The sequence below is a fragment of the Emys orbicularis genome, chromosome 8 (genome assembly GCF_028017835.1).
Source record: "Emys orbicularis isolate rEmyOrb1 chromosome 8, rEmyOrb1.hap1, whole genome shotgun sequence".
NCBI lineage: Eukaryota > Metazoa > Chordata > Testudines > Emydidae > Emys > Emys orbicularis.
The window spans coordinates 107,021,058-107,048,529 of record NC_088690.1 but is presented as its reverse complement, the minus strand read 5'-3'; the positions used below and the strand labels follow the sequence as shown (position 1 = coordinate 107,048,529).

Here is a 27,472-nt window from a genome sequence, read left to right as displayed (position 1 = left end):
AAAAATTGGAGATAATTTATTAAAATTTATCACTGACTGAAAAAAGTCACTAATGTCTTTTATAATAAATTAACATTTTTAAACAGAAAAATCCCAAACCATAATTACTGCATTTGTTCAGACTTAATACATTTACGTTTACAGTATGGTACTCAGTAGGTTCCCCTTCACAGAAGGGAATTTTCATCCACACCACAAGTCTCTTATCCACTCTTCTGACCAGACAAGGAATAGCCTTCCTGGAAGTTTTCCTGGTTTCCCACCATTCCAGTATCCCACCTTCTACCTTGTTTGAGCCGGACCAGACGTGTATATTTTGAGATTTATGGCCAGCAGCAGAGAAAGGGTGTCAGTGGACAATGCAAGCAGCTATACAAACAGGGTTTGAGCTGCTGTTTAAATATGCTGGAGGGAAGGGGGACTCAGCCTGGCTCATCAAAGGAAAATAGTGAGAGCAGTGTATAGATAGCACGGGCCCATTTAAGTTTTACAGCGCTGTGGGGATCACCACACTTTGCAAACGGCCCAGAAAGCAGAGTGGATGCAGCCCTCTCAACCACAGTCTCAGTTGGGAGAGGATTATAAAAATCTCTCTTCATGGGCCTCTCTGGTTACGTTGCATTCATTGCCTCCTGTTACTGCTGCACAGTGGTCTTTTGCCATTCAGCCCCAATTGTAGGACAAATATAAATTTTCCTCGAAGTCTATGAATGGGATGTAACAGCTAAAAGAATAAAGTGCCCAAAAAGAAGTGCGTGGAATTCAAGCGCCTTGCTGGTTTAAAAAGTTGTTGCCTTAGACAGCTCAAAGCAGTCCTTAAAGAAGTTTGTTAGCCCTTGGCTAGCCAAGTCAAGGGCAACCCATCAAGTTCAACTCTTCGGTAATGCAGATAACCATCAAGATTGAAATAATTATTACTGCTCCTCCTGTTAAGGGACTAACAGTCCTAGAAACTCAGACACACCTCTCCACAGGCTAAATAACTGCACTACTGCACTGTTACTGAACCCAGGACAACAACAGGGAGCCCCCACCCCACATGACTGCTTAACTCAGTTCTGGGCACTAGCACCTCCTGTGAGGCTACCCAGACTTGACTATTTTAAAGCTGCAGGCCACAACATGATCCTTTTGAATGCATAGCCAGATGGAAGGGGTGATTCCAAAGCGGGAATGTCCGTGTATTATGCTAATCCATTCAGAGCAGAGTTTGGTGGGGACTTGGACATTTTCATCCACCTTTCTTCCATCCTGCTCCCCCCACCCAACCCTGTACTGATGATATTAACAAGGTCAGCAAACAAGATCCATGAAAACAAAAACAAAACAAAAAAACAACCACCCTGTGCTTTTCCATCTCAGACATTCCCAGGGACTGGAAACTGATCCCTTCACCCCATCCAGCTGCTGTGTGAGAACAGCACATTGCACGACAAATCAATGGGTCCAAGAAGCACCTTGGAAGGAATCCCATCCTGTAAGCAAGGATGTTAACGGAACTTATGCTCACAGCAGCAATCATGATCCTCTGGAAGCACATGGCTCTTTGGTCAGTGTAAGCAGTCAAAGACAGCAGTATCACAGCTTCTTTGTTTAAAAAAAGCAAAAACCAACTACCAAGACCTTGCAGCAGCCCAGCACGCCCATCTGCATGGTTAGAAAGGGACTAACCACCAGTTGAGAGCGGTTTATTCAGCAACCTCTCCATCATCTTCCTGGTTCTCTTCTTCCTCCTCCTCCGTTTCTGTCTTGATCTGTGCCACTCCCAGTCGGTACAGCGTGTCCCGGATCACCACCTCACCGGGCTGACAGCTCTGCACGATTTCATGGATCTGCCGGTTCACGATCTCCCTGCTGGTGAAGAAATCCATCAGGCGGTTGTAGAGGTAATAGTGGGTCGCATTGTCGAAGGTGAGGGGCCTTTGGCGGACGTGGCTGGTTTTGCTGTCATTGATGGCAGTGAGGATGGCACGGTAAGGCTCTAGCTCTTGGCACAGTGAGATGGAACGGTGCCGAGCAGTTGCATCACTCTGGCTGTTCTGCTCTGCCCCGGTGTGAACAATTCGGCGGGCTGTGGATTTGGTGACTGGGTGCTGGACAGAGTGCTCAGCTACGGTCATGTCTACACTGTAGTGTTGGTCTAACAGCTCCGGGCAGGACACACACTGAGGGAGAGAGAGGGAAAAAGATTGCACACATACCAGCGGATTGCTTAGCAGTTTCCCTCAACCATGCCTGATCCCAAAAAAATAAGATAAAGCCCTAAAATTTCCCTGAATTAAAGAGACTAGAATAATGACCTGGAGCAGGATGGAAGCAAATATACTTGGCTCTCTCCAAAAGTCCGAGAAGGGTGGGTCCCGTACACCCCGTTGCCACCACACAGACAGTTTTAAAACAGATCTCACAAAACTAAATGATTGGGCAACAAAATGGCAAATGAAATTTAATGTGGATAAATGTAAAGTAATGCACATTGGAAAAAATAACCCCAACTATATATACACACACAATATGATGGGGGCTAATTTAGCTACAACGAATCAGGAAAAAGACCTTGGAGTCATCGTGGATAGTTCTCTGAAAATGTCCACGCAGTGTGCAGAGGCGGTCAAAAAATTAGCAAACAGGATGTTAGGAATCATTCAAAAGGGGATATTGAATATGACGGAGAATATATTATTGGCCTTATAGAAATCGATGGTACGCCCACATCTTGAATATGCGTACAGATGTGGTCTCCTCATCTCAAAAAAGATATACTGGCACTAGAAAAGGTTCAGAGAAGGGCAACTAAAATGATTAGGGGTTTGGAATGGGTCCCATATGAGGAGAGATTAAAGAGGCTAGGGCTTTTCAGCTTGGGAAAGAGACAACTAAGGGGGGATATGATAGATAAGGAAAAGTTATTTACTTATTCCCATAATACAAGAACTAGGGGGTCACCAAATGAAATTAATAGGCAGCAGGTTTAAAACAAATAAAAGGAAGTTCTTCTTCACACAGCGCACAGTCAACTTGTGAAACTCCTTACCTGAGGAGGTTGTGAAGGCTAGGACTATAACAGCATTTAAAAGAGAACTGGATAAATTCATGGAGGTTAAGTCCATTAATGGCTATTAGCCAGGATGGGTAAGGAATGGTGTCCCTAGACTCTGTTTGTCAGAGGGTGGAGATGGTTGGCAGGAGAGAGAGAGAGAGATCACTTGATCATTACCTGTTAGGTTCACTCCCTCTAGGGCACCTGGCATTGGCCACTGTCGGTAGACAGGATACTGGGCTAGATGGACCTTTGGTCTGACCCAGTACGGCCGTTCTTATGTTCTTATAAAACATCAGCAGCACATCAGTGATGTTCTGACTCCCCAGCCTCCCTATCAGGTAAGTAATAACTTTTTCTATTGGTCATGTTATACAGGTTATACCGCACTGTCCCCCTTAAAAATGCGTCATATCTCCACTGTCCGTGAGTTGGATAACTACGGTATTCAAGAGACAGACTGCGCTGGTAAACCAGCAACCCTGTGAGGAGTGCAAATGTCATGCAATATAGACAGTACAATTTGTCTGTAACTCTCCTCAGGAGCAACATGTAAGTGAAGCCACAGCACTGGGGCAGGTCATGAAACATGGATTTCCAAAGGTTCAGTCATCTTAGTAGGCAGAATGCGGTGCTCAAAACTCCAAGATTAGCCTAGTAACAAAAGGTTGCATAAATCACTCCTCACTATTTTTTTCAACTTTGCATTAATTGCAGATCCCACAATACAGATACCAACACTGAAAATTCCCATTATCCTCACAGACAGCATAGACTGAACAACGTAACTAACCGTTGGGGGCTCCACGGGATCAGAGAAGCATCCCTGGTTTTTCCCCCACATCTGGACAGTCAGGGCAGGGCAGCAGATATCTGCACACAATGCCACCGAAGAAGCCATATCCACCACATAGACTGGTGGCCAGTGGCGTGAGGAGACTAGCAGGTCCACGTGGTCCCGGGCACTTTCCCCTCTCACAATGTACTTTGAGCCACACACCACCTCGGAAGAAAGTGAAGAGGACAAGCATGAATTTTTGGTCTGGTGCATTGAACTACAGCTGAGAAAGGAGAATTTCTAAGGAACAACAAAGAATATAGAACAAATCCAATGTTACACTTCCTCTCCTCGGTGCGTCTGGAAACTACCTGGACTCAGCAACCTCAAATTGTTTAAGATTTTCTCTCTCCTCCCCAGACAAGCTGACTGTATCCCAGGCAAGGAACGATAATTTCCAATCCCACCTCTGTGGCAGAGTCAAGAACTCAACACCAAACATCCTCTTACTACTAGGCAACGTGGCATGAATGCTTCTGGAAGGCAAAGTCCACCCCCAAGAGAGAACCTGGCTCGTCTCTCCTCACCCCTGAACGTGGAGAACAAGAACCCAAAATTTACCACCTGCCTATTCTCAGCCTCCTGTTTATTCTTCTGAGAGAGAGAGAAAAAACAAAACACATTTTGTGGTAGGTCATGTGTCAGTCAAGCTATTGTCTAAGCATCTGTCAATTATACCTTATAGCCACAATGCAGTTTCTAGCCTGCCTTACCTGATGTGGACACACTTTGTAGATTTTGCCTCCTGTGTGGTGGACTGGGGGTTGTTTGGCATCTGCCCCATTCTGTACAAAGTCATAGAGAGCCAGGAGGGAGTAACAGAGCTGGTCCTAAGAACAGAGAGACCAAGAGAAAAGCCCGCATTTAAATTAAGAATCAAAGCCTAGGGCTCTCCAAAGAAGGTCATGGCTGTAAGTGAAATATCACACAAGTTGTATTTAAACACATGGTAACCAACAGCCTTTTAATTCCTTGCTCAGTACCATGAGGATGACAAGCAACTCCAAGATGAGAAGCCCACGACAGAGTGATTATAGGTTTCCATTTTCCAACCCACCACGGTTGAATTTTTTTCCCCACGTGTCAATTACCCTGTAATCTGCAGGGTCTCGTCCTTTCTAATCACCTCTCTCCTTCCTAAATACAGTGGAGTGAAAAGTTACTTCTCATATTGTCATTCTGAATAACCGCCACCTCCTCTTGTCTTACAAGAAGGCATGAGAATGGTTCCCCTTCCAAAACTAGATGTGGTGGGGGCATGGCGGGGGGACAGGGAAGAGGCCTGTTACCTTCGTGTCTGCTGCCCCCCAGGGGATGCTGCACTGTGTCAAGAAATACTGCAGCTCTTCCTCACTATAAGAGTTGATCTGCTCCAGTTTGCAGGATTCTTCCTGAAGCAGCCTCACCAAAGCACTCCCACTACCTGCAGAAGCAGAAAGCATTCTCAACACCCACCCTCAGAAGGGAAAGGACACCATGTAGTTTCTCCAGAAGTGGGTGGATGGTAGCCAAGAAACACAAGGGAAGTCAGCGAGGCTACAGTGAAAAGGCAGAATATGTGGAAAGTCCCAGAACCAAAGGCAAAGCCCAGCCTGATACTGAACTATTGAGTCAGCAGATGTTTACTTTTCGAATGAGGTTTTCTGGGTTCTGATAGAATCATGACATTTAACATGCACCAATTCTAGGAGTCAGCAGGACCAAGTCACCAAAGGAGCACTCACAGTCTCCAAATATTCTTAAGTAATTTGTTGGGATTAAAGTGTTAAGTGGGTATCAAGACAAGCTTGGAGACCAGTCTGCTGCATTCCCACTGCACTGCAAGTCCCTTTCTTTTAAGAGCTGGCTCGGCAGCTCCAGGCCTACCCTTTGGCCTACCCCTTCATTTTTGTCTCCACAACTCTTTTTCCACACAGGCCTGCCTGCATGCTGTTCCTCCAGTGCGCAGTGCTGGCTCCCAGCTGCAGCCCCTCTCCTAAGCCAGCCAGCCACTTCCAAGGGTTGATGCTCCTGTTTCTCCACCGGCTTTCCTGCTCCAGTTCCCTCCCCCAAAATTGGCCACTATCCACCTTCTGCTTCAGGAGGGCCGCATGCTACTATCAACTTTGCCCTGCGCCTTTTCCCTGGAATTCAAACTCAGTTCAGGAATGAAGAGGTTAATATTTTTTTTTTTAAATTCACTCCCCCTTAGACGTTAATAAGCCCTGGGAGTCAGTTCTCTCCAATGCAAGGTAAAGTTTCAGTGTCTCCGCTAACCAGAGTTGTAAGGAAAGAGCTGGTAATGGTGAATCCAACTCTGATGCAAGTTATTCACTAATGGCTCACTAGTCTATATGATTAAAACAAGATGTCCTGACCCAGCATATTAAAGGCATTAACCAGAAATAAATGCAGGTTGTGGTATCGGAGCTGTATTCTGCCCATCATCTGGTCCTTTCTTCCTTTTATTCCCCATACAGACCTAAGCCACGCCCCTCTGGTGTCTCAGCAGCAGCACAAAACAGGTACTGTCTGCAGCTACAGAATACAAGTTTTCACAAAACAGAATCAAGAGTATTTTAACAGTTTCAGCAAGTGCTGAGTGTGACTAATCTCCATGTAACATTCTGAAAACACATTCTATTTATAGACTTTGATGTACTTTATTTGGAGCAATGGGATGTTCACTTAAATTTCCCTGTATCTTGTCTCCAGCAGATCACAGCTATGCATTCAGACTCCCCGGGGTAGACCAAGTCCCCCCATTTGGAATTCATAATTAGAAATATCAAAACTTGACCTACACATCCCCCTATGGCTTTGGTGGATATAAAGACTCCACCAGGAAGTGCCAAGCACTTCTCTTTAGAGCATCGTGTAACAAAACCCTCAGTTCTTAACTGCAGATGGGTCACCTACAGGTATCCACCAGCAGCACCACCCCTAGACAAAGCAGCCTTAGGAGCTCTATGGCAGCGAGTTACCTGGCACCGGATGTGCATCTAGGTTCTTGTCCTTCTCGGTGTTGACAACCACAGCTCCTCTCATCAGTGGTGGGAAAAAGGGGGCAACAATAGAGGCATCAAACTTGGTGATCGGGATGCTAGATGGGAACGCCACCTGCTCTATCACTTCTGTCTCCATCGTGGACCAGAAATCTTCCACATTTACCTCGCTGGATGACAAGAACTCTGGCCAGGTAAACTAACAGAGGTGAGAGAACAAACACATCATATATTCAACAGCACACATGCTTCATTTCTAGACAGCTCTGTATCCACTTGTGACTTGAAACAGAAGCATAAGGCTAACACGCACACCGTCCAGAGTAGGAAGAGGAGCCGGGGGTCTCCTTACTATATATGGGGTTGGAGTCCACAGGACCTTTCTGCCTACAAGGATTCAGACCAATCTACTTTAACTAGAAACAGGGGTTACTACGTAGCACTAATCGCTTCCCTGTGTGTTAGGAAAACACCCCATGACACCTCAGAGAAACTGCTACTAACAAAATCAGAAGGATGCTTCAAAGTCAATACATAAGAGGATGGTGATCTGAGAGCTCTCTTACACCAGAATCCACTCAGCTCTCTTACACCAGAATCCTGTTGGCTCAGTGGTGTGAAACAGTACGACAGACCCTATTTTTCCAAACTCCTTATCTAACATATCTCTCTCCCAAGAGAGGATAACATATGGACAGCATTGGGTCAGGCTGCATGCTCCTATTAGACAAAGTCATTGAGTGTAATGACTATGAATTACTAAGATTAGACTGAGCAAACATCTTTCTTGAGACTTTCCCTGGGGGCCTGCCCCTTTATGGCCAAGAGACCTGGGGTTAGCTAGCCCTGTTTAATTAGCCCTGCCTTGCCACACCTGTGCTGGGTGTAGGACTTTAAAAGGGAGGAAGCCCAGCAGTTAAGGGATGGCTGTGGAGGAGAACAGTAGAACTGAGTTGTGGCTGGAGAGCTAAGCCACAGGAGTGGAGCTAGGTTCTGTGTTGGGTCCCCTGGAATAAAGGGCTGGGCTCCAGGAGGCTGTCTTGGGGCCAGTATTCCACGAGGGGAACCAGGAGCTGAGGATGAGAAGCTAAAGCCTAGAGAGGGGTGAAAGATATTTAGCGGTGTTTTATTCTGGAGCACTGGGATATGCTCCTCTGCGAAAGAAGAGTGCAATTCTCATTGATTTGGAAGGACTTTGCTGCTGGCCCAAAGGGACTATGAAAAGGCCAGCTGGGAGAAACTAGTGTGGGGCCTGTGTTACAGCTGGACTTAGATACCCCAGAAGGGGGAGGGAACTTTTACATGACCTAAGGGCTAGCCCACGGAAGACACCAGTTGAGGCAACCAACAGGAGGCAACCAAAGGGAAGGCCCAGCAATTCTGCACCCAGCCACAAGGAGGCGCTAACTGGTGAGTCACTTCTGCACACGTGGGGCTCTCTCGGGGGTGCGACTGTAGAACAGAGACATGCTTTGTCACAAATGCTCCCTCCAGCTTTTGTTTAATTTACCTCGACATTCTTTAGTGCCAGGACATTCTCTGCATTCCTCTGGGCTATCTCAATCTTGGGTGCAATGCCACAGACGCCACAGATCATATCATTGTAGTCCCGGACAGTGAGGCACTCAAAGGCCCAATAGCCACTGCACAGCAGCTCCTGGAGCTGACTCAGCTCCTCGTGGCTCAGGGTTTTCTCTGGGAAGAAAAGAGCAGGTTACTTTTGAGGTCATTTGCACTGTTTACTCAAACTGCATTCACCCAGCTTTCACTTCCTAAAGCCAATGGAGAGAGAGCACACTACTCACCAACAAAACACACTTCATTACTCAGAGAAAGCACACTCCATAGATTTCTCTCCATGAAATGTTTGGGGAGAATTGATCATAAAGGTACTGTTTGAAATGGCTCTTTCCTAGTCCAAAGTCGTCCCGCAGCCGGCTGAAAAGCTTTTCTAAGCAACAGGCCAAGTCTGGATCGAACATGAACACTTTCAAAGGCGAGCTCTCAGAACAGCTGGACGAGAGTGAATCTATAGTAGTTCTTGGAAGCAATTTTACTTCAGGGGGTCAGTGTCTTTCCCCTTGGGAATCTCAATTGCGGAGATCACAGATAAGGGAAAAGCCTCACAGAGGCAGCGGGACAGTTCCAGAAGAGAGAGGTATATAATGTTTCTGGATTCCTCAGAGAGCCGAGTCGGACCATAAAACCCCCACTTAATAAGAACAAGCATCAATAGCTCAGGAAGACTGGCAGTGACATGTTGCAAACAAGATGCAGACACATAGTCTAATCCATTTTAAAGTGAAACATCCCCCAGGAAGGATTTTTAGACAAACAAGGTTTTAAGTTAACCCAAGTAACCCTTAACCAAAGCACTTCAAGAAGCAAAGAGCCACGTGTTCCATTGCTTGGAAAGGAGGAAGTTAATGGCTATATGGGCCATTTTCTATCAAAGGCTGAATGAATAAAGGTTCAGAAAGAATATAACTAACACTGAAACACCGGTGTCATCGGTAGGCCTATGGCTAAGGATGGCTCAGATCTCACTTCCTGAAGGCTATTCCCTGGTGCCATATCACTTTCCCAATCACCTGGGCACTTCCAGCCACACCTCCATCTGCCCAGTGTGTGACATTCCATAGCTCCAAGCACCCACCCCCCAGGCATCAATGATCGATCTCCCTTCCAGCCTAACCTAGGACCCTAGCTGCCTTCTCAGCCTGAACTCACCACACTGGGAAGTCTCCAGGCCAGCTGCCTGGTTCACCTGATTGAACAAAGAACTCAGGCCTTATTTTCCCCCTTCTCCTTTTTTACCCCCTGCTGTTCTTGGCATTGCAAACAGATTATCTGCCAGAGTAAGCCCACCCATTTTGCCTGTAAACTGCCACTGAAAGGAGTAGTCCTTCCTTTCTGCAGAGGAGACATTAAGGATGCCCGGGCAGGAGGGGGCTATAAAATGTTATATGCTGGGAAGATGGGGATGGAGCCAGTAGAGTTCAGGTGAAAGATTGAGAGGGAGACACAGTTTTGCCCCTTTCACAGAAGATGGCAGCCACCAAACAATACATTTGACTGATTGCGAACTAGAGCCATTTCCATTGGTCTGGATACAGAGAATTCAGTATCTTTTCAAACACACACAGTAGAAACTCTCTCAAAACCAAAATCCTACCCAGCTCAACAGAAATACATTAATCCTCAGAAGGGCTGAGTTTTATAATCCAGTAGTCACTTACTATTTTGACCTAAAATTAAACCCAAACCCCTCTCCACACAATTCTCAGAGAAGAGAGAGGTCAGCAAGTTCAGAATAGTCACTGTTTCGAGAAAGGGCCACGGGAGCACCTTACCGGTCTGTTCCTGCACAGATTCCAGGATGCTGCCAACTGCCACTTTGGGATCCTCTCCCAGTTTAATATGGTTTCGGACAGTGAACAGAAGGTCCAGGCTCACTAACAACTTGTTACCCACGTTGAACAGGCCTGCAGTTTAACAAACAAACAATACAGCAGTTACCGGGGAAGATTTAGAATTCCACAGACACCGAACATAAAACACACTCGTTTACTGCTAAACGAGTCATGCTGAGTTTGGTTTAGAAGGTCACATACATTATGTCTAGAAAGGCCTTCTGGGGTGTGCATTCCCTCTCCTTGCACTACTGCAGGATTAGCTCCCTTTCGAGTCTTGCCTTTAATTGTAACAGCACCCAACCCTGCACCGCTTTACAAAACCTACAATGATCCCAGCTTCAATTCCCTCAGCCAACAAGGGCTGGGAAGTCCATGGAATTTCAGAATTTTTCAGCTGAGCCTGAGTGCTCATGGTCTGCAACACAGAAAGAATGATTTACTATTTGCATATACAAAGACAAGTGGGGTATGCTCTCAGTCACTATAGTGACTAACATATACCTCAGTAAGGAAGAGCAGCAGCTCACTTCTCAATCCAAAAATTCAAGTCTGGTAGGGTGGAGAGAAGAGATCTTTTCTGTACAAGGAGGACTCTTCTTTCATAGTCCAGAAGCCCCAGATTTCTGCATATTGGTCTCTATAGATTAGCCCATTGATAGCTTGTTTTTTCCTACCTGTGTATATATCCGTGAAGCTATGCAGGGCCAGGCACTGCAGATTCAAACACACTTTGACCTGGGCAGTAACCACCTGTAACCGGTTAGCAGTCAGCAACCAGCACTCCTGTGGACCAGCGAGAGAACTGTAACATACAAGCAGGGGGCAAAAAAAAAAAAACATTATTCCACTAGCGAGCAACCACACCAGCCACTAGTTGAGGAGATGGGAAGGCAACTGATTGCCAAGATTCTTTCCAAAGACATCAGTCTGAGTTCTAAAGACAGACAGAACCAAACCTAGGCTAAACTTTGAGAATCTATGCACGACCCATCACAACTAACAGGATCCACACAGCAAGCACTCTGACCGGCAACAAAATGAGAACAGAGAGAACATGTAGTATTACAGCACATCTATAATCCGGCAGCTTTACACGATTGCATCTTTCACATCTGCCTCACTGTGCACTTCATAAAGCATCAAGAATGGAAAAATAAAATGGGATTAGCAACCAGAAGCCGATGTCAAATAAGATTTAAATCTAGATTTAACGCTCACTCAACCCACTGAACTCGCCTGTTGTAGGAAAGCAAACCTCAAGGGTGTGAAACTTTAATCTGAACCTGGAGAAACCCAGAGACAGCTCATACCCAATCTCCTAAAATCTCAAAGTACAAAAAGGGCCATAGGGACAAGTAATTCAATGGAAGAAGAGAGTTTAAGGTTGTGGTCATGCATCATATGTTAAACTTCAAGCATTCATTTGAAAGCTAACAAGCAAAGGAGTGCAAGAGCTGTGACAGGATGAGCATCATTGTTGCTGCACTTCAAAAGAATCTGGAGTTAATCTCAGAGATGGTAGCTGCACAAGGATTAATACTTGTCAGTTTTCATGCCTGGACACAGGTTGACACGATGGCATGAGCATTCAGGACTGAAGTGTTCTGAGTAACAGAAATCCTGCAGGTCAGGCAGAGCTATGAGATGCTATAGAACTGGAGTAAGCAGATGGTACTACAGGATCAGGACTGAGGTGCACGGATAGAAAATGTACACACTGCCTGCTTCTGGGTAGTATTTGCAAGTCCTTCACTTTCAGAAGAACTACATTCAACACCATCACCCACCCCAGATGCAGAAAGGGCCTGAGTACATATTACTAAGTCTACTCCCAAACTCACATAAGCATAGATGTGAGTAAGGCTGATCTTGGGAGCTAAGGGAAATGTGCACTTCTTACAGAGATGCAGGTTACATGGTGTTTGCAATGGCTTTCATATGGAGAGGATAAAGGAGTATTTTCCTCAGACATCTTTAATACAGAACATCAGAGTAAGGGTGAATGAGAGTCACAAATCTAAAACAGAATCTTACTTCTGTCCCCCTTTGTACAAAGGGCTGTTACAGAGGAGGCACTGCGTAGATGGAGACTCATAATAGTTTGACCAGGAGGTCTGCTCGATGGTGACCGTCTCCTCACTCACGTTGGACAGGATGAGCCGTGAGCTGTTGAGTTCGTGGATGAGTGTGAAGACCTCTGCCAGTTCCGACTCATTCTCTGGGATTTGCATTACCTTGCGCAGCAGCTGCAGTGTTGACTGGCGCTGGATCTCTTTCTGAGACTGTGTTAGGGGTTCACTGGTGTTCAACACATCAGGAAGACCTGAGCTGACCTCCTAGAAAGAGAGCCAAAATGTCACTTGGATTTTGTCAGACAAATATGGAGTAAAAAGCTGATTATGAATCCTCAACACTCCTGAGAGGTAAATAACTGTTCTTCTCATTTTGCTGATAAGTAAACATATACAGAGCTATTAAGTAATCTGTCCTCGGTCAGAACAGCATAGTACAGAATCCAGAAATGCTGACTCCAGTCCCCTGCTCTGTTAGACAATGCATTGTCTCTGCAGCTCATAGCTTTAAGGGCTGGGTTATTTATTTTTATTTCAGTAGATCTGCTTTATAAAAATAGGTAGAATGCAGCAGTGAGGAAACCTCACCTACCATCGTTTACCAGCTCCTGCATAAGCGACAATTCTTTGCAGGCCTTCAGAAAATTTGGTGATGGAGCGTTACCATATAGACTGGATAATGGAGAGCGTGGGGTGAGCACAGCAAAGGTATATACACTAACATTTCTGCAAACTATTTACTTAACTGCAGGCAACTGCATAAATTCTCCTCCCCTATAACACATGGTCAGACACAATGCATGGTCCATAGAAGATAAAAATCCACAGAGGAGGTGATTAGCAACTGAATGTTAAGCGAAAACGAAGTGTCCAGCACTGAATGCACTGTGATTTAAAAAAAGTGATTATGGTGCAGTCTAGGAGTTCAAGTGACTAGCAGTTCAAAGAACTAACGTACATAGGAAACGAAGAATCAAAACACTAGGGGGCTCAACAGGACAGAGAGAACATTACAGCCTCTAATCCACTTAATCAGTAAAACAAACCATCCTGCCAATGCTTCAGCTTGTGTTTCTGTCTAGCCTAGTGATAAGATAAATGGCCTGTCAAAGAAAAGGGTAGACGGCATTGATTCCAGAACAACAACAAAAACAAAACATATTACAGGAATGTTAAGGCTGTGACCCCCCCCCCCCCCCCAAAAAAAAAACAGAAGTTCAAAAAAAACCAAGAAGGAGAAAAACAAACCAGAGTCTCTCTCAAAAATGCCAACCCATCTTAGTGCATTAAGGAAGCAGTTAAAGGAAAGCATTATGTTCTTTAAGTATCTGTCTATGTGAGAGTTTCACATGGGGTTATTTGAGGTGTTTTTTTCTGGGGGGGGGGGGAAGGGAGCTTTCACACAGTATGCAGAACAATTTTGTACGTCAGAGTAAAATACAGCTGAAGGAAACAAGTTTACTGTACAGACTGGCATGCAGCTGGCTTAGCTAGTAGGCTCAGTCAGCATGTAAGAACAGGGCAAACTCTTTGGTTTTATCCAAAACAATTTTGCATGTAAAACACAAATGAACTTCAAAACTAAATTTATAAAATCCAGAAGCAGATATTTGCTCACAGTGACAAAAACAAGCAGCTTAAGAAACCAGAGTTCATTATTAGCACTTTTAGATAAAAGTAGCCAAAGCAACTTTATTCAAATTTTTAAAAAAAAAGACACAATCCTAGCTGAGAATTTGTCTGCCAACAATTCAGGTGTGGCGTAAATTTGAGTTACAAGCTCTTGCAAACACGACATTGTAGTACACAATGGACAGACTGAACTGACATTTGCCACCGCAGCTCAGTCACAAAGGCAGCATCAGATTACAAAAGTGGGACCTCATCTCCTTCAGACTGCACAAATCAGACAAGGTTGATGCTGCTCACTAGTTTTAGGAGGTTTTTCCCCATATTCATCTGCTCCATGAGGCATTTTTTTTTAATTGCCGAGTGCCCCCAGTGGTAAGATTGAGTTCAATTAGTCTGTAGTACCAATTCTCAGAGAAGACTACCATTCACAGCTGTGGGCAGTGAATAGCCCCCAAAAGAGGTCACTACACAGTGGATTGACAATTTTCCAGCAGATCATTTTTCAATCACCAGATGCTGTTTCATCAAAATCTAAGCGTTCACCTAAGAACGTCAATTTTGATAAATTTTTCATTTTTACAAAAGCGGTTTAATAGGGTAGAAAAGTTCCAGACTTTCTTGGAATGAATGTTTTTACTTTGAAGTGAACAGTCCTTTAGAAACACAAAGAAATTTTTTGAAGTCAAAATCAGAACCAAACTTGCTATCAACCTGAAACTAAATTTTTTCAACAATTTCATTTTTGTGGAAAATTTTTAACCCTTTTTGGTTTTGTTCTAATTCAGAGCAAACAGAAATTTCAAACTGTCAATTTCCCACAGAATGGAAATTCTGAGCTTCAACCAGCTCTATATACAACCAAGAAAGCCAACAGACTACAGCAAGGTACAACACTAGCCAGTAGCTGGAAGCTGAAGCTAGACAAATTTGGACTAGAAATGAGGTAATTTTTTTTTTTTTAAATTAAACAGTGAGGGTAATTAACTACTGGAACAATTTACCAAGGGTTGTGGTGGATTCTCCATCACTGGCAACTTTTAAATCAAGATTGGATGCTTTTTTAAATGAGTACACTCTAGGAATTATTCAGGGGAATTCTATGGCCTGTATTACTCAGGAAGTCAGACTACATAATCACAATGGTTTCTTTTGGCTTTGAAATCTATTAATCTAAAAGACCAAATACAATTAACTCAATAGTTCAGCAAGCGTGAAAGAACATAACTCACCAGGGATTTCACAGTTTTCTCAGCTCTATCTTTGGCGAGGTTGTAGCCACAGCTGGGACAGATCCGCGGCTTGTGCCTATTTGTGTATACATAGCTACAGGAGGGGTTCTTACACTTCCCTCTGCCACGTGATGTTGCCAATCCCAAATCCTGGAAAGAGACAGGCAAAACTTTCTTCTATCTTACTTTCATATGCCAACAGGCTCAAGACAACAGAAGTCTGCCAGAATAGCACATCCTGTCCCCCAAAGTCTAACACTTAGTTTCAGGGGATAAACTACAGGCATGGTCACTTACTTTGAGGACCAGTTCAATTAATCTGTATGCTTTAAGTCTAGTTCCAAATACCATAGATACTTGGCAGAGGAAACAAATTCAGCAATAATAGGATATTTGACCCTCCTGAATTAATGCAAGGGGGGATTACAATTGCATAAGGGCACCAAGAAAAATCCAGTTTTTAAGGGGTTAGTAGCAAATATGATTTCAAACACAACACTAAACTTTCTAATTCAATGTAGCTGTTGAAAGTCAGCAATGAAACACCTAAAGCACAAGTTCTTTCAATCACACGAGGAGCCAGGATATTTCCGTGCAAGCCTGAAAGTTGCAGGAGTAGAGCCATTCTAGAGAGATAAGCCAAGAGGAGGAGGAGCATAACTGAGAAGCCAATCACAAGGACTGTGCGACTCAAAGTACTTGTAATACCACACAGAACCGTTCAACTTTGTCACTGGCTCAAATCCAGCCCAGGTCAGTAGTGACCTGAAATCACTACCTGCTGAAGCCAGCACAGCAGTTCATGGAAAAAATGAGCTGGATCTGACCTCTCGGGCCAGGCCCTGTTAGAGAGGTGTCACGTCACAAAAACCACCACTGCAACAGGTGTTTCTTATGGCAGACTCAAGAGAACAAATATTTCATCAGCATGGAAACTGTGGCCTACATTCTTCCCTCTAATGATGGCTCCTCAAGGACAGAGTTGAGATATTAGTACTGCCATGCAGGGAAGTTTAACCTACCATTACCCATGCAGGAGACTGAGATGTTTAGTGCTGTTAATGCAGCACATTACATGGACAATACTTGCATTTAAAAATTAAGAGAGCCAAATCCTAAGCTGTGCCTTTGGAGCAGACTGCAGAGCCAGAAGTGGTTGCTTGAGTACCCACAACGCCTTGTCAAGTTTAGAATTATCAGGTCAAAAGCACTAACCATGAAGAGGAAAGCAAATTGCCTTTCAAGGATATTGCCACTTCTCAAAACAGGCTCAATGGTGCCCCACATCGGGAATCAAATTACCAAAAGACCCTTACCAAAGTTACGGTGCAGCTGTATTTATAGGAGGGAAATACGTCTGGTTTGACCTCCACTACTTTCACCTGAGATGCCCTGCTGGTTGGGCTGCTGTGGAGCTGTAGATTGAAAGCAGTTGAGGAGGGGGAGGGTGGGCGGAAAAGCATATAAATCAAACATTTGAGAGATCTGGCACTGATTACAGCTCACAAGCAGTAACTATTAAAGGTGTTCACTGATCTTCTTTTAAAGCCATTAAGTAACCAAGGATTTTAGTACTTTGCAAATTATAGGGTTAAAACTCAAACTTATTCTAACAGCTTTGCTTCTTAACCAGTCAGTCTCACAGCACACATGCAAGAATAATACTTAGTACTTCTATCACACATCACATCTTCAAAGCACTAACAGATCCCCAAAATACCCCTTTGAGATAACTAAGGAGGGGTTATCAAAGAAGCGAATGGAAGGACTAGTCCAAGACCACAGAGCAACAGACCCAGGATTAGACCTCAGCATTTCTTGCCTCCAAAGTCCTGTGCTCCAACCACTAGCCTATGCTGCCTCATAAATCTCACATACTAAGGGTACGTCTACACTACCCACCGGATCAGCGGGTAGTGATCGACCTATCGGGGATCGATTTATCGCGTCTCGTCTAGACACGATAAATCGATCCCCGAACACGCTCCCCATCAACTCCGGAACTCCACCGCTGCGAGAGACGGAAGCGGAGTCAATGGGGGAGCAGCGGCTGTCGATCCTGCGCCGTGAGGACACGAAGTAAGTCAATCTAAGATACGCAACTTCAGCTACAAGAACAGCGTAGCTGAAGTCAACGTATCTTAGATCGATTTTCACCCCCCCTCAGTGTAGACCAGGCCTAAGTAACATTAGACACAAATCCCATCATCAAGGGGTTACCAGATTTATACTCAGTTTCTACACATTCAGGTCAGAAGAGTGAAATCCTACCCTGAACCTAGCAGAGAAATCCAAGTGCAAGAGAACGTGCATTTGGAAAAGCAAGAATCACTCACCTTTCGCTCACTAATGCTAGATGTTTGTAGGACAGACTGACCCAACTGCTTCAGCGTACTGGGCTTCAGGCCCGAGGTTCTCACAGGGGAATGCTTATCTTGAAGAAGGAAAGAAAACCACAGGTTAAGTGTGTGAAATTTTTTTGGTTTACTTTGACAACTTTGGCAAATGCAGCCACGGGACACAGTGGAGCTGCTGTCCTCTGAACCTGAACTGATCAAATCAGGCTTTGCAAATCCCATTCTGTCCAGCTGAGGGGTCAGCTGCCGAAAGCTAACTTTGTAAAGAGTCCACTGGTGACTATAACAGACCCACTGAACTCTAAACCGCCTGTAATCCAAACAAGTACTTCTAAAAGGTCTTTGTAGGGCATTAACATTGTAACATCAAGCCAGCAAGTCACTCCAAATGTAGCATTCCACTACATGCCATGTGCTAATTGCCTCCTCCTCCTCATGCTTAAGGCGATTCTGCTGTCTAAACCTATTGTGGATGGCTTCTTGCTTTTACCATTACTTGGAAAGCCCTGTCGGCTGCCGAGCTGCTCTGTGCGGGCTTCCCTCCCCAAGCTAGCAGGGGCAGGTAGGATCGCTCTCATGGGTCTTGCAGCAGCCAGTAAGGAGGGCTTGGGTTTTGGTTTGCTCTTCAGTTCTTGTCCTTTCGGTGCAGCAGCAAGAGCATCAATTCTGAAAGACAAGAAGTGCAGTTGTAGCAAAAGTTCCACCTATGCCAGTGAAGTGCAGTCACATACCATGGCAGAGGGTAGAATGGAAGAGAGCAAAACTAATAGCTACGATGTTTTTGAAGGACTGGAGGACAAATCTCTGACCTCAGATTTATCCTGATTCACTTGTTACCTAAATGAGCCATCCAAGAAGCTCAGATGCCAGTACCATGAACACTGCCACACACAAGTGATGGCTCAGTGTGACATCTCTATGAATCACTCAAAACTGACTCACCCCATTGGCTTTTTTACAGTGGCAGTTGGACTGGCAAGTGGACTTGTCATCTCAACAGATGGCTGTGGCCCTATCCCTATGCTGTCTTTCTCGGGCTGCTCGAAGGAGTTGCCCTGCACATCACTATCTTTAGCCAGCGTCACTGCTGCTGCATTCCCTCTGTCCTGGGCTTGCACATTGTTTGCAAGGATGTGAGCCTCAGAGATGATCACTTCTTCCCATTCAGTCTCCTGTATCTGCTCCTGAATAGGCACTGCATTCAGTAGCTGGCTGACCGCTTCAGAGCTTTCCAGAGTAGACTTGATGGCATCCTCCTGAGCAGCTGCCTTCTCTGTGGCTACTGGCTGCTGGCTTCGTTTAGCCCCTGGTGCTTTGAGGGGGATACCTGAACTCTGCTCAGCTTTGCCTTTTGGTTGCTTTTCCTAGAAAGAGAACAAAAAGATCAGAACATGGCAGATGTTTCAGCGCTCTAGACTTTCACATCCAAAACGTATTCATATCTTGGCTGATCTGCTGATGGCTGCTTAACATTGGCTAGAGGAGCAGCAAGGCAAGGGTCTGAGCAGTACACTTGTATATAAAGCCAGAACAAACATTATCTCTTCATACACGGAGATCCTTGCTAACATTACATACAAAATGTTCTATCCCGTCATGCCTTTTTCACAAACACTTCTCATTGCATAGCGTGAGGCCATGTCTACACTACAGGTGCAATAGCAGCAGCACCACTGTAGCGCCATAGTGTAGACCAGGGGTAGGCAACCTATGGCACACGTGCCGAAGGCAGCACGCGAGCTGATTTTCAGTGGCACTCACACTACCCGGGTCCTGGCCACCGGTCTGGGGGGCTCTGCATTTTAATTTAATTTTAAATAAAGCTTCTTACACATTTTAAAAACATTATTTACTTTACATACAACAATAGTTTAGTTATATATTATAGACTTTTAGAAAGACCTTCTAAAAACATTAAAAGGTATTACTGGCACGTGAAACCTTAAATCAGAGTGAATAAATGAAGACTTGGCACACCACTTCTGAAAGGTTGCCGACCCCTGGTGTAGACACATGCTATGGCAAAAGAAGGGGTTTTCCAGTCAATGTGGGTAATCCACCCTCCTGAGCAGCAGTAGGTAGGTCAACAGAAGAATTATTTCGTCAACCTAGCCACATCTTTCCTGGGGGTTAGGTTGGCTTAATAATAGCATTCGGGTGTGACTTTTTTCACAGCTAGATTGTTCCAAATTTTAAGCATAGACCAGGCTTTAGTCATTTTTTAAACCCACTCAGGACATCAGCATTACTATCAAAATAGCCACCTGAGAACTCATTCATCCATTGCTTTCTCGAAATATGATGCCCTCTCTTTTACAGCTCCAGCTCTCTAGAGCTGCCTTTTCCACCACACCCAATCTAGGAGCGAAGTATACTAAGCAAGCAGCCAGGTCTGTTACACACAGGACCTTGCTGACCCAGACTGTAGTGGGGAGGAGGGTGGTGGTTCTGGAATTCCTGTGGCTTGGCACCCAAGTGATCCAACTGTCCTCTGTATTTTGAAGTTTGCTGTTTGTTTCCCTTTGAGATCATGGTAAAATGGCTGTAGTGGAATCTTACCCTGCTAAAATGGCTCCATACCAAACAAGACAATGCTTGTTTTGTTTACCCACCTGTCTATAAAAAGACCATGAGACAAGTGGTTGAACTGAGTCCCTAAGCTCATTTGATGCTGTAAGCAGGTTTGGTGGGCACCTTTCAAATACTGGCATCATGTTGCAGTCAGAAAGCAAGAAAGGAACAGTGTCCTGTCTAAGGGTCAGGGCTTCACAAGGTTGTCCCTTTTATTCATGATTACTACGTAAGTGGCATCCTGAGCACAGAGACAAGAAATCCAGAAAAGAGCTCTGTGATAGAAAACAAGTCTAACCATCTCACTGGTGACTTGCTCTAGCAGAGATACTGGCAGAAAAGGACAGGGATTCGCTTCCTCAGGTCTCTGACTTGCCTAGCACACAGACTTTGGGGTTTCACAGGTATTTACACAAGTGTCACTTTCCAGCTGAGACTCGGTCATTAGAAATAAAAGAAAGTTATGTGGAAAGGTACCTTTGGGATCCATTTCCCTCCCAGGAAGTTCCCGCACTTTGGGCACTTTGGCGGTTTGTGTCTGGTGACATAAGTAAAAGAACAACCAGGATTGGTGCAGTTTCCATGGCCCCTGCGGGTGTAAGTGGTTGTCTGAAACAAAAGGGTTGCCAACAATTTCTTTGCAGAATTAGGTAAATAAAGCCACATCACAATCATCATTCTCTACCAGTAAGCACTCAAACATTAACTCCATAATCACCACAATCCTCCATAAACCAATACTACACATTTTACAGATGACAAACTGATGCACACAAAGGTCAAATATTTTGCCTGTAAAAGGTCAGTGAAAGTCAGGGTTATAGTCAGAACCTAGAGGTTTAGGTCCCTTTACTGATCACTTAAATATTATCAAGGCCCATGTTTCCTGCGGCTGTGCAATTTGGCACAAGATATAACCCTTGCTGCAGGAGCTAAGCTTACATTTTAAAAAATTATCTCAATCCTTTATAAATGTGAAGAAACATGAACCAAGCGCAAGCTGATTCATTGCCATACCAGTCTGCAAATAGCCAAGAGACGTGAACTACTCTATTCATCGCTGTGGGTGCTAACTGTAATATCTGAAGGGGCCTCTTAAATTGTGAAATATCTCACGGATGATGATTTTAACAAAAACCTGAACTGCCTTCCATTTCTCCTTAGGTACCAAAAGCCTCAATTGTGTCTCAGTACAATTACCAGCCCCTCCATCTTCCTCAGTCAATCTATGCAGTATAATCATGCGCCATTACAAAAAAATGTAAAGACAGCCTAAAATAATCAAAGTAAGCAGCACAGAAGGTGGTTGTATTGACTGCATTATTTGTTTCCATATTCATTATAAAATTCCATTTTTTTTTAAAGTTTATCTGAAGCTATTGCACTAGAGTATACAGGAACTTATAGGAGAGAGGAAGTGACAGCCATCTGGTCAAGGTAAAGGAGCAGAATATGATAAAACCTCTTAAATCTATGTCTAGGCTAGGAGTTGGAAGGTGTCAATATATGTACCAATATATGTTAACAGCCTAATGTAGACAAGTTAGTGTGTCTTGTCTACCTTAGGGTACTAACACTTTCCATATACTATGGTAAATAAGCCCTAAGAGAAACATACAAGCTCCTCCTTTACTCACCAGTTTGATTGATGTTGGGTTCTCCACAACAGAGTGAGCCGGGAGAGGTAGCATAATAAACTGTGTGGTAGGCATGGAGGAGCTGCTCTCATCTGTGTCCTAAAAATAAAAAGAGGAAGAGGAAAAGGTACGTAACAGACAGGGGGACACATCTAGCTAGCTGTGTGCTGCCCTTTTATTGAGGGTCTCTTCAACATGCGATTTAAGAGCATATCATACAATAGAGCAGTGAGGCACCAGCAGTACAACTAACAGGATTTCAGGAGTGAAGGCCTAGTGGGAGTGCTCTGCAGATTGGATTATCAGATTGTCACTCTCTTCACAATCTAAGCACTATGAAAGCAACATACTCTGTTCCTAAACAGAAACTGCTGTATGGCACTGAATCCTTAACACCACCAGGGATTCAAAAGGAGTCCTCATTCAGTCCTCTGCAGCTGGGAAGTTAGCCACGTGGGACAGAGATAAAACACAGAGATACCATAGAACAGTGCTTTAGTATATCTGTGGAATCAAACCCACACCTCACAGCTTGATCCAGCACTTCATCTTTTAGGCCTGAGGTTAATAGTGGAAGGGAGGAGGAGACGAGACACTGCACTGCATTTTTGACTGACTTATAATGAGCAAAGATTGTGCTTCCATCACTATTGATCTAGTTGAGCTGTGGAGCAGGAGTGGTGTCACTTTCAGCCAGCATGAATCACTATAAAGATTTTAAGCAGCTATAGGAAAAATTCAGGCAATATGTTAATAGAAATATAGAGTTACTAGCAATCACTAGCTTAGCTTACCCTCCCGGTCACCACTGTTACCACAGACAAACCATCAGAAACCTGGGGTTGTGCCACAGCAATGCTCCCATTGGAGATGTCTCTGCAGCTGCTAACCAGAGTCTCTTCAATAACCACACTAGTTGTCTGGTATGGATGTCCCTCTCCTATTTCCAAAGAAGCCTCATCCAGGAGGATATCTCCAGTCATTTTATCTGCTATGGGTCTGACATAATGAGAGAGAATCTCTGAAGCAACTACTTCTTCTATAGTGTCTGACTGACCAAATGAGGCAGTCTCTTCTGCCAGTCCTTCAATGGCAATGCACTGTTCAGAAATGCCAACATGGCTCGAGTCCACAGAAAGGATGTTTTGCATGGCATCGTGGGCAACACTGGTGATGTTGGTGGAAGCTGTTACTCCTTCAGATGCTGTTTGGCCCTGTGCCACGCAGAGTTCTAGGTGCTGCCTGCTCCTGTCCTCCTGAAGAGTGGTTTTGGGGATAATTATGTAATCCGAACGAGGGAGGATTTTACGGAAACCTGGAATGTCTGGAACTACTGCAGTCAGAGTGGACAGCTTGGAGTTCTGTTGACAAAACAAAGCATGGAATAGAGGAGCAAGGGACACCGAAGGAAGTAGGTTTGGTTCATGATCATGGATAAGGGGTGTTTTTTTGTTTTTTTTTTAAGTGCATCCATTACAGTTGAAATAACTTCCAAAGGCAGATTGCTGGCGAGTCCTTCACATCTCTAACAGAGCCTTCAGAATCCCCCGTCTTCTTATCCCCTACATTAATCCCACTCATCCTGGAGGCCTTACCAGAAAGTCACTATTCCTCTGACCAGTAGGTACTGGACAGGACCCTTTTGGAGTCTGCCAATGCTGCTCCTTAGCTAGCTGGCTGGAGCAACAGAAGAAGTTACCTTCTTTTCACCCCCAAGCCTCTACAACAATCCTAACCCAAGCAAGACTACATACCAAAATCTGTAATTAAGTGCCTCTCTCCCACATAATCATGATCTGCATTGCCACTAAGCCAGCCATATTCTAGGACTGGTCTAAAACATCTATCTCATACATATAGTTAGTCTGCTTCTGTCCTTTTACACACTGTGCTTTGTCAGGTTACATTACACTGTACTGCACTATAATGTGACTTAGGTCCAGTGTAATCAGAGATCATTAGACTCAAAATGCTTTGCAAATTTACAGAAAAGGGGCAGCTCTTCAATTCTAATGGAGAGGTCATCTCAACTACCTCTGAATACACTGGAAACAATGCTTATTTGACACCAAAATCAAATTTACATTAGGTAAAAAAATAGCTGGTAACTCAGGATTTTTCCTAATATTTTACTCATCATGTTTTCAGTAGAAAGCAAAGAATACAGCAACTGATGATTCATATAAATAAATAAATAAAATAAAATAAAATATGCCTAGGGATGGCAGGAAATGTGAAGCTATTTAAGAAAGTTGACTTACCGGGTCCAATCCTTCTTTCTCCAGTTTGGCCTTTTCCAAATAGTAGCTTTTTTCAGCTACACTGAGCAACCTCCAGCTCTCACTGATCTTCTTGTTAATTTCAGATTGGGGGAGGTGGGGGAGCTCCTGCTGTACTTTCAAGTATATATCATAATAGTACAGGAGGTAAGCAGATCTGAAACACAAGTGGATACTGAACTTGAAGTCTATTCCTTAACAACACACCTGAAACAAAGACACCACCAGTCATATACTGGCCTCAAGGGCAATTATGAGAACTTTTATGGGCTTGTTTTCCATAGACAGCCGGAAGAGTCTTTATTAATAAAAGTAAAGACATGTAAAGAGACTTAGGGGACTGGGCGCACAGACCAATATCAGTCATTCAACAAAATGTGAAACATACCTGAGTCACTAACAGTGCTTTAACCATTTAGTGGACATAAAGTGGTAGATCACAAATTAAACATGCAATTATTGGGTACTGTCAATGGATGGCTGGCCTCTTAAGAGGAGATGGGCCTCAGACCCACTTGTGACAAGATCAGATCAGCTCCACAGGTGGGAAAATTATTTTGGTCATGTGATAGGAAGGTCATGTGACTAACTCAGGCCAAGCCTGGGGATATAAGGAAGAAGCCAGTAATACTCTAGGTAGGACAGATACCTGGGAAACTGGCTGGTCTGAGTAAGCAGTTGCAGGTGAGTACTGCAGGGAATAAAGGGATTGTTTAGATTAGTCTAGCTCTAGAAAGGAGGGCTGTGGACTCTGGATTCCTGATTCTCAGAAAGAATGAGACCACTAGGATTATAAATAGGACCCTACCAAATTCACGGCCATGAAAAACACGTCACGGACCATGAAATCTGGTCTCCTCCCGTGAAACCTATACAGATTTCAGAGGGGAAACCAGCATTTCTCAAATTGGGGGTCCTGACCCAAAAGGGAGTTGCAGGATGGTTGCGGTATTGCCACCCATACTTCTATGGTGCCTTCAGAGCTGGCGGGCCAGAGAGTGGTTGGCTGTTGGCCTGGTGCCTAGCTCTGAAGGAAGCACCCTGCCAGCAGCAGTGCAGAAGTAAGAGTGACAATACGATACCATGCTTACTACTTCGCTTCTGCTGGCGGCGGCTCTGCCTTCAGAAATGGGCTCCCAGCCAGCAGCTGCCACTCTCCAGCTGCCCAGCTCTGAAGGCAGCACCGCCACCAGCAGCAGCGCAGAAGTAAGGGTAGAAGTACTGCAACTCCCCCCCATAATAACCTTGTGACCCCCCCCCCCCAACTCCTTTTTAGGTCAGGACCCCTACAATTATAACACCATGAAATTTCAGATTTAAATTGCTGAAATCTACTTTTTTTTTTTTAATCCTATGACTGAAATTGACCAAAATGGATTGTGAATTCGGTAGGTCCCTAATTATAAAGGAGCGGGGGTTGGCAGGTGCCTGTTCAAAGAGAGAACTGTTTGAATTGTGGAGCCCTTGGTTATATGATTTTACTGCCTTTAAAATACTAATTTATTTTCCTTTGCTTTCATTTGAGGTAAGTGCTTTACCTGTTCATGACTCAGCTCTATTTTATAACCACGGCTCCATGTACTCAGTGACTATGTTGGCCTAAATTCTGCCACACTCCAGAGCAGCAGACTAGAAATTCTATCAGACTCATGTTTTAAAAAGACTTATTTAAAATGGCAATATTAATGTTTAATTTGATAAAACATTCTACTATGACCCTTAAAGTATTAAGTTGTCATTAGGTGTCAGTCAATACCCAACTGAGATGAATGAAGTTGCTCCCCATTAGAGCTACAGTTTCAGGCTGTTTGCAACTCAGACAGGCAACATAAGCGTGTTTTTTAGCTCCCCTTACAGTTGCAATGTTTTTAAAATGACATTTTAGATTCTGGAGTGCAATTCTGCAGTAAAGAGGGTTTCCCCCCCCTCAGCCATGGAATTGCAGAGATTGCAGGACTCTGGTCAAGCAATAGCAGTTATCAGAAAGGTACGGTACATACATAACATTATTTCAAAGTGGTAAGGCTATATTCCTGTATATAGGATATAAATGTGCTCTTCTGAGCTGAGGAACAATTGTTTAGGGCAATAAGTAAACCAGACCAAGTATATTGCAGAGGTAAGTCTTATACCAAAGGTAATGAATACTGCTCCTAAATTGTACAAAGCCCGAGATTAACTAAGCAAGGAAGACAGAGGAGCTCACCTGGGTTTTTTGGCCTTTTCCCCTTGATCTCCAGGACTTTTGTATTTTTTCTTCTTCTTAGATGGTACTGGAGATGCATAGGTGTAGGTGCCCTCTATTTCCTCCATCACTACAGTTACTTCAGTGCCATCATACTGAGCCTCCATTGCTAAAACAGACCATTTAAAAATGCATAACTTCACAAACTTCAAACACTTCAGTTTTAGTAAATTATCTTTAATTCATCTTCATAAACTGAAGACTGCACTGACCCTTGATTCCATTAACAGATCAGATATTGAGATTTATTTTCACTATTTTATTTCTTGAATTTTGTACAGTACAAACCACAGAGGGACACTAGTGGACATAATTACAGCACAGACCTCCAATATATTCAAGGTAATCACAATACGGTACTGTGATAAGGAAGATTAGGTGGCTCATAGGACCAGCCCTTTTCCTCTAAATTGCCAATTCAAATCCAGCCCAGGGTAGTTGCACCTAAAAGTTGTTATGCACCAGATTTGGGGGCAGCCATCATGAAATGAGTTTGATTTTTTTTTTTAGCCCGGGGCTCAGTGGACAGTTCCAAAAACCACTTTATCTGATTGTTCAGGCTCACAAAAGCAAGGCCAAACATTGAGCACGGAGGCTAAATAATCCTTTTATCCTGTGAGGTGTCCTCTCCATTTATTCTGAAGCAGGCTTTATTAAGTAAGTACACGAGAGTCAGGATTTCAGGATCCACATGACCACCACAGCAGAACAAAATCCAACAGAATACAGAAAAAGGCCTCAGCCCTGCCTTATGCCTCGGCAGGACACAACCAGCTACACAATGCAAACCTGCACTAGAAAGAGTCATGTTGAGGTCTGGCTTAGCTAGCAGGTTACCTGAACTCGACCACTCCGCCTAGGCAAGAGGCAGGCTGCAAGCAGTGCATGGTCTGCCCTAGCAGCTCCACGAGGGAGGGCGGCGCTGTCACCGCTGGCAGCTGTCACGGGTAACAGCTGCCTCAGCCAGTAACGCGCCAGGCGCCGCTGAGCCCGGGGCTGCTGGGGGAGCGCGGCACGCCAGGAGCTGGGCAACCGGGTGCAGCCCAGGGATCCCCTACGAGCCAGCGGCAGCCGGGAGGGGCCAGGCCGGGGGGTTGGGGGCAGGGCGCCGCGGCCACGGCGGTGACTCACTTGGCAGCACCGGGCGAGCGCGGGCCGGTCACATCCCAGCC

At 44.5% G+C, this 27,472-nt stretch overlaps 1 protein-coding gene across 1 annotated transcript; it reads right to left on the bottom strand.

The window, feature by feature from the left end:
- Positions 1-27,472, bottom strand: HMGXB3 (HMG-box containing 3). The gene is made up of 20 exons (XM_065408976.1): positions 27,432-27,472; positions 26,262-26,409; positions 24,038-24,212; positions 22,571-23,137; positions 21,777-21,875; positions 20,617-20,748; positions 18,511-18,932; positions 18,059-18,234; positions 17,548-17,645; positions 16,528-16,626; positions 15,212-15,361; positions 12,313-12,614; positions 10,953-11,080; positions 10,216-10,347; positions 8,373-8,557; positions 6,842-7,061; positions 5,168-5,301; positions 4,592-4,708; positions 3,834-4,043; positions 1-2,165 (listed from the first exon to the last, which is right to left on the bottom strand). Exons 2-20 carry the CDS (start codon positions 26,405-26,407, stop codon positions 1,689-1,691), a joined length of 3,969 nt encoding a protein of 1,322 aa, XP_065265048.1. The 5' UTR covers positions 26,408-26,409; positions 27,432-27,472; the 3' UTR covers positions 1-1,688.

Excerpts from the sequence above, each read along its gene's own strand:
- HMGXB3 (XM_065408976.1), bottom strand. The coding sequence starts at position 26,407 with ATGGAGGCTCAGTATGATGGCACTGAAGTAACTGTAGTGATGGAGGAA. Across the intron at positions 18,933-20,616 it reads GAGGGAAATGGATCCCAAAG|GAAAAGCAACCAAAAGGCAA; the intron begins GTACCTTTCCAC and ends TTCTCTTTCTAG. Across the intron at positions 2,166-3,833 it reads ATCCCGTGGAGCCCCCAACG|TGTGTGTCCTGCCCGGAGCT; the intron begins GTTAGTTACGTT and ends TCTCTCCCTCAG.